Genomic DNA, 7119 nt, shown 5'->3' with positions numbered 1-7119 from the left:
CCGTGGCTTGTGTCTCTTCTTGCACAACCACATGCGCACCGACTTCTGAATCTTAATACAGGCTTGGGCTCTGTACGTCATCTTGTTCCGCACTATGAGATATGCAATCGGGGGGGAGACAAATGAGAAAAACATGCTTTTAGATTATGCCGGTATACTGAAGATGGTGATGATTAAGTGAGAAGGGGCGCTCTCCGTCTCTAGTCCTTGGTGCCGTGCTGAGTTATTGATCAGGTTGACGTACGTTTGATGACAGAGAGCGCGCACCACTGCACCTTCTTCCAGCGGCTCACCACCAGCCACTGGTTGACGCGTTTCACCAGCTCCAGCAGGTGCTCCGGGTCCGACTTCATGATCTGATCGAACGCGGCAAACTATCACACGCACACACACACACACACACCCACACACGCACACGCACACGCACACGCACACGCACACGCCCACACACCCACACACACACACACCCACACACACACACACACACACACACACACACACAAAAACCACACACACACACACACACACACACACACACAGACCAAAACACACGCAGACACAAGGACTCATTTACGCACACAGCAATAAGGAAAAGTTCCCAAGGATTTCTCGCCCTTGGGAGTTGTGAAATGGTATGCAGATGTATGGACTGCGTAATGGAGCTATGTAAAGGACTGCGTGCCAAGCAATTACAATACCTTCCCCGGACGGAAGAAGACCCTGGTGAGGCCGAACTTGTAATCATTATCATTCAGACCCAGAGCCTTGAACAAAGCCTGTGGAGGGGAGGGACATGCAGGCAGATGAGTCTCAGGCCTTTACAAAAATACTCTGTCATATAATGATGACCTGTCAGTTTGGAGGGGGGGGTGAGGTGTGGGTGGCATTGGTGGCACCTTGCAGAAAAGCCGTGGGTCCAGCCTGGTGAGCTTGTCAGGCATGTACTGCTTGTACATGTTGTAGAGCTCGTGGAAAGGTGCTCTGGAAGGGAAGCCACCCTGCATCAGGTCCAGCACTGACACCATGCCTGAGGGAGGAGGGGGGCATAACAGGCCGTTAAAAGGGAGCCAAAACAAACCCAGCCAGGTGCACAAGCCAGGTGCACATCCAGATGCCCAGAAGAATGCCAGGCACCAAAACAAGGAGCTCAAACAGAACCAAACAGTGGACATACATAGAAGAGGGATTTATCTCCCTCATGCAGAACTTACCGGAACACTGCAACTGTGAGAGGATCTGGGCGCCCTCAAACTGGTGGCTCACCATCTTCAGGTTGGGCTTGACACAGCGGATGAAGCTGGAACCCTGGAGGGGGGGGGGTAGACAGACAGAGAGAGAGGGAGAGGGAGAGCGCACACAGGGCAGGGAGAACAGTGGCAGTGGTTCAAACAGAGGTCTCTATTGGCAGCAGATTAAAGGGAAAGGCAGCAGACGCTGGATAGTGCATAAAGGCTTAACTCACCGTGCTGCGGAGCTTCTCTAATAGTAGGTTCAGCTGAGTCTGCAGAAAAGGGGGGAGAGGAACGTGTATTATCATTATTGTATTAGTTTATGGGTCATTTAAAGGTAGCCCCCTTGGGATAGGACACTGAAAACACAGGTTTGGGAGGTGAATATATGTGTACAAACACAAGCCAAAGAGAGCTGCATGGGTTATATGTATGATGTGTCTCCATCAGGTACAACAAGGGTGACATGCTTTTCATGCAAACAGATCGTCTCCTGGAAACATAACATGTTATGGGATGGCAAACCCGGCACACACATTGACTGACATCCAGAGAAGTCAGTCTATTAGGAACAGGAAATAATGACACACATTTTTTGTGCTTATTATACCAGAAAAGACTGACTATAAAAATCATTACCATAACCAATATAGTGCAATCGATGAAAAGACTTTACAACGCTTAAAAGAGTGCAGGAATAAATGAGTGATTGAGGGAGTGAGAACATTCACTGATGAATGATTCATTTGTGAGAAAAGGAGTGTGAAAACAGTGTCAATGCTAAAGCCAAGTCTGTTATTGCAGCAGCCGCACGTAAACACACAAATGAACACTCACACACAATGCAGCAGCAAAGGAGCCAGGCCAAGTGCATCGTGGGAGAGGGAGAGGCCAGGACAGTGATGTTTGAGAAAAGGCAGGCAGGAAAAGTGTGGGGACGGGGAACAGCCACATGGATGGTGCCTGATTACCTGATTCCACTGTGGCTTCACTCTATCCTTCCTCTCCAACCCCACCCCCTGCCCCAAAATCCCACTCATCTCTTCCTCGCCTATCTCCTACCTCCTGCCTCTTTCTCCCTCTCTCTCCTCTCTACACACCTGAACTTCCCCAACTCACATCAGACATTGACTCTCAGGGAAAGGTGCAGAAGTCTAAGAGAGGAGGAGGAAGAGGAGGAGAAGGAAGAGAGGAAAAGGGAGGAGAGCACAGGGAGAACATTAGGTCACTAAGGTCAGAAGCCCCTAGTATCACAAAGAAGAAAGAAATGTCCTGGAGAAATATAGAATAGCAAATGAATTCTGGCAGCACAAATATGGATTTAATGCTCTGCGGATGATTCCCGAGCTTTAACATTCTTATTACTCAGCAAAACGCAGATTTCTTCCACAGTATAATAAAGTTTGAAAAGTAGACAAAAAGGGAGCAAGAGAGAGAGAGCGAGAGAGAAAGAGCGAGGCAGAGAGAGGAGAAGGAGGAAGAGGAGGGAGGGAGAGACTGAGGCATGTCTCACCTTGAATTTGGTAGCCACACTGTTGAAGCTGAGCTTGCCGGCCTTCTGCTTGGCATCCCTGGAGTTGCTGAAGTTCTCAAAAAGATCCTTCACAAACTTGTCCTTTGACTCACACACCAGGCTCTCCAAGGACATGTGGAGGGCGTCATTATTCTTTTCCACGAACTGGGCCTGTGTGCACACACAGACACAGACACACACACACATATATAAACAGGTCACGGTAAAGCACACACATCATCAAACACTCAAACACACACACACACACACACACACATAACACACACACATAACACACACACACTCCCATACACTTTCCATGCAGCACCAGGGGAGGAAACCCACTGGCTTGACCAGAGCTCACAATGACACACATTAAGACATGAAATATTAGGAGCTTCATGATAACAATGAAACAGGGAAACTCAGTCACCCAATCCACACTCCAAACGAGTCACACGGTGTGCTAAATTAACTGAAAAAGGGATGGTTTCTGGGATAGCAAACCTTACTCATCGAAGATACAAGGTGTTGCATTCTTACCGTTTCATAGCACACAGCTCCCGCAAAGTGCCTGATGATGAAGCCCTCGTCATCTCTCAGGTTCCTGTGCACTGTCAGCTTTGATTTCCTGGGAACCTGCAGATCAAAGACATAAGAAATAACCATTAAATATAGGTTACAGATCACATTGCTACATTTAAACAGCCACGTGCGTTCTAAATAGTACCTTTCTATTCTCTCTGTTCTATTTTTCACGCATCACCTCCAATTACCCCTCCCACTAAAAGTTCTACTTGAAGTCGATACCTCTTCAAAGAGTGGGTCGTCATTAAGTTTAGCGCTGAGGGCTGATGAGCTGTAGAGAGAGTGATGGGCTCACCGTGAGGCGGAAATGCTCCTTGTGCTTGCTGTGAATGGTCTCGGCGAAGTGCTGGTCGCTGGGTTGCGGCAAACGGTTCTCCTCATCCAAGATGTCCAGGATTCCGACCAGCTTGGCCTCCACCAGGTCTGGGTGGCACAGAGACAACACAGACAATGTAGGTGTTCAACGGTGGGGGTTGGGGCCCAAAGATAACAGGAACTGAGGTTACCCAGAACCATGAAGAGGAACCAAAAGAGAAGAACTCAATTGACAGGCTGTACAGTTCTTTAACGGCCTGGGTCTGTGACAGTATTTAGCATGCGATACATACAAATGCTTTCTGTTAGAAGGAGAATAATTCATAAGGTGTCTGCTGTTTGCAGATGACACCCAAGTCCTCCAAGACACAACCAGGGCTCGGTGCATTTGCATTAGCAGAAGACACCTGGGTCAGAGCCTTCCAGACTGACGGCAGACTGCGAGTGCCAGGGAGGTGCTCTATTTGCGCCCATAAGTCAGACAGCGATTTCCCACGTGAAGAGGCACATGCGAAGGCTCACATGTGTCGATTGTGTAAGTGTGTGTGTGTGTGTGTGTGTGTGTGTGTGTGTGTGTGTGTGTGTGTGTGTGTGTGTGTGTGTGTATGCATGTGAGTTTGTGAGAAAGACTGAGAGTGGGAGAAAGAAAAGAAAAATGTGGCAAAAATGTGTATGCGTGTATGATTGTGTACACATGAGCATTTCTGGGACCATTTTGAATCCTGATATGCAGAATTGCAGGATCCCCAACTGACACTCACCTATGCAGTCCTGGTTGTCCACATAGTGAACCTCATTCACCCCCAGGCCTTCCCTCTGGTACAGCTCTTGCTCCTGAAAGCCAAGCACAGGGACGTCAGAGTTACCTCGGCATCTGAAGCTTACCCCTTGGGCTCCTGCACCTCAATTTCATCTTTACCAGTGGAGACTGACATGGTGTGTGTGTGTGTCTGTGTGTGTCTGTGTCTGTGTGTGTGTGTGTGTGTGTGTGTGTGTGTGTGTGTGTGTGTGTGACGTCAGGTGATTATTGTACTGCAGGCCGTATTAAGGGTGGGACATCAGAGTGAAGCAGAGTGGCTGGAACCGACAGATGTCCCGTTGCGAGCTGACGCGGATCATGTCAGCTGTGAAATTCTCCCTTCGTGAGTCATTAACGAGGAAGAGATGACTGATGCATTCTCCCTCTCTTCCTCTTTCTCTCTCTCTCTCATTTACTCGTTCTCTGTTTCTTTCTCTCACCTCTTTCAGGATGCGCTCGTTGAAGAACTGCTGTAGCTTCTCATTGCAGTAGTTGATGCAGAACTGCTCAAAGCTGTTGTGCTCGAAATATTCTGGAGGGCAAAAGAGGGAACGAGAGAAAGCGAGTGAGAGATAGCAAGAGATTTCATTATTCATAAAGCACCAGGCCTCTTCTAAAATAGCTCCTAAAATCTTTTCAATGCCTGCAATGTATTCTCCACGTAAGTGCCCCATCAGTTATGCCAGTCTAGCGGCCATAGATTGGCAGAGCTGCCCTCTCATATCTCATAATAATGCCTTCTCCAATTTCTGCAGCTCAGGTAACCAAAGATGCGGAAAGGTAAATCCGAATATCCAGCTAGAAACTTGAAATGTGTAAAACCCAAATCAGCATGAAATTGGATTCTTACTTGAGTAATAAGCCATGCTAAGGAATACAAACTCTTAAATAGACATGTATCTATAAATATTGAATTAGAAACAGCCAGAAGATACTGAAGGAAAAGGAGTGTGCAAAGGAGGAATAATCCATACAACGTTTGAAAGCATAAAAGAAATATAATTGAAGCATCTTGCCAGTGTCACAGCTGCAATACTAACCAAAGCCGGCGATGTCCAGGACCCCAATAAAGTTGGAGGAAGTCTTGAAAGGAAAGCACTGGTTGACCCTCTTGACAACATGATCGAAGAGGCGGCTGTACACAGCCTTGGCCAGGGCGTCCCTGGCGTTGTTGGCCTGTTCCACCTTAAGTGGCACCCTGGAGGGAGGATGGGAAAAAATGGGCCACAGAGTCAGATTCAGGGCCGTGGCTGGTCCTACTAGAGGCAACTTTTATCATCTTCAGCTTCTGTTCCTCACTGCTGCTGTGCTTTTCAGAGCGCTACACTTTCCCAGGTTAAAAGAGACAGTAAACAATACAATCACCTGTGAAGTCTCGGGGGGAATGTGGGGGGAGTGTGTGTGTGTGTGGTGGGGGGGCATGAATTATTGATTGTTTGCCGGCCGCCGTACGTGCCGTTGCACTTCCAGTGACTTGCCACTTTCAAACAATTCCACTACCCTTAACTGTCTGATTTTAATTATTTAGAGTGTTTTCAGGTTTTTAACACTTGATGAGAATGCCAGGTCATAGCAGCTTAACCTGGGGACAGAACTAGAGAGAGGACAATGTAGAGATCCCACAGTGGTACTTTAGGCTTAGGGCTCACAGAGTGTGTGCCCAAGTGTCTGTGTGTGTTTATGAGTGCACATATGAATGTGTGTGAATGTTATCTGTGTGTGGCGTAGGTATTATGTGTATTCAGCCTTGTAGCATGCTTCATCCGTCGAATTAATGGCTTTCGTTTCGGCAGCATGATGACTGACGGTCCCAGGACTCCCCATGTGGGGCTCAGGAGACAGCTCTCTGCTGCCACGGCCTCTGCTCACAGCCAACCAGACCAGACCAGACCAGACCAATCTCCAGGTACAAGCCAGCATCCCTCTTCTTCATCTTGCCCCTAACGATGGCCAGTTTCCTTCCTCAGATACACATTCACTATTCATCAGGCTAAAATACTCCCCTGTCCCACATCTGCGCCCGCTGAAATATTCATCCATCCCGCCTCGCCCCTGTCACTCAACACTACTCCCCAGGGAGGGATGGATAGGTTATTTTTTGTGAGAGGGCAAGAGGCCTCCTAAGTGTCGTAAGATCTTCTGAGAGGGAGACTGGGAGGGGAAAAGGCCGTGCCTAAGTGCCGCGAGGTCAGGACAAGAAGCAGGAGGCCGTCCCAAGAAGAGCGTGAACCCAGAGAGGGAAGCGAGCACATACTGTTCCCGCCAACGCTAATGCGGCTCACAAGGAAAGACACGAATGACTGGAGAGGAGAGAGGAAGAGAGAGGGAAGGAGGGGGAGAGAGAGAGAGAGAAGCAGGTAGGGAGGGAGAGAGAGAGAGAGATAAAGAGGGGGGGAGGAACTGAGAGAGAGAGAGAGAGAGAGAGAGAGAGAGAGTGAGAGAGGCTATACTTTATCTCATATCCAGAATTAAATCAGTCTTAGTTCCACTTTGGCTTTCTCCCATTGCGCAAGCAATAAAAGCAAGGTGGCTTAACTATAACAGACGTCTTTAAAAGCCAACCAGACTATTACAGTCCCTCAGCCAATTTGGCAATGCCAGCTCTCATTAAACATCAGGCCACATATCTGTCAACTCGAGCAGGGCCACGATTAGCTAATTTTAGCTCAATGGTG

General features: G+C 48.2%; 1 protein-coding gene across 1 annotated transcript in view; it reads right to left on the bottom strand.

Moving 5' to 3' along the window:
• myo6b (myosin VIb) overlaps nucleotides 1-7119 on the bottom strand; it is a 37871-nt gene that overhangs the window by 12411 nt on the left and 18341 nt on the right. The window contains exons 15-26 of the mRNA XM_080849929.1: nucleotides 5485-5642; nucleotides 4885-4976; nucleotides 4407-4479; nucleotides 3626-3753; nucleotides 3286-3381; nucleotides 2743-2913; nucleotides 1463-1501; nucleotides 1212-1305; nucleotides 897-1027; nucleotides 699-776; nucleotides 245-374; nucleotides 2-92 (exon numbers count right to left, since the gene is read on the bottom strand). Coding sequence (XP_080706055.1) covers nucleotides 2-92; nucleotides 245-374; nucleotides 699-776; nucleotides 897-1027; nucleotides 1212-1305; nucleotides 1463-1501; nucleotides 2743-2913; nucleotides 3286-3381; nucleotides 3626-3753; nucleotides 4407-4479; nucleotides 4885-4976; nucleotides 5485-5642 — 1281 coding nt within the window. The remainder of the gene's footprint in view (nucleotide 1; nucleotides 93-244; nucleotides 375-698; nucleotides 777-896; nucleotides 1028-1211; nucleotides 1306-1462; nucleotides 1502-2742; nucleotides 2914-3285; nucleotides 3382-3625; nucleotides 3754-4406; nucleotides 4480-4884; nucleotides 4977-5484; nucleotides 5643-7119) is intronic.

Source organism: Sprattus sprattus, assembly GCF_963457725.1.
Source record: "Sprattus sprattus genome assembly, chromosome: 13".
NCBI classification, from domain to species: Eukaryota; Metazoa; Chordata; class Actinopteri; order Clupeiformes; family Clupeidae; genus Sprattus; species Sprattus sprattus.
This window is presented reverse-complemented; position numbering and strand designations above follow the sequence as displayed.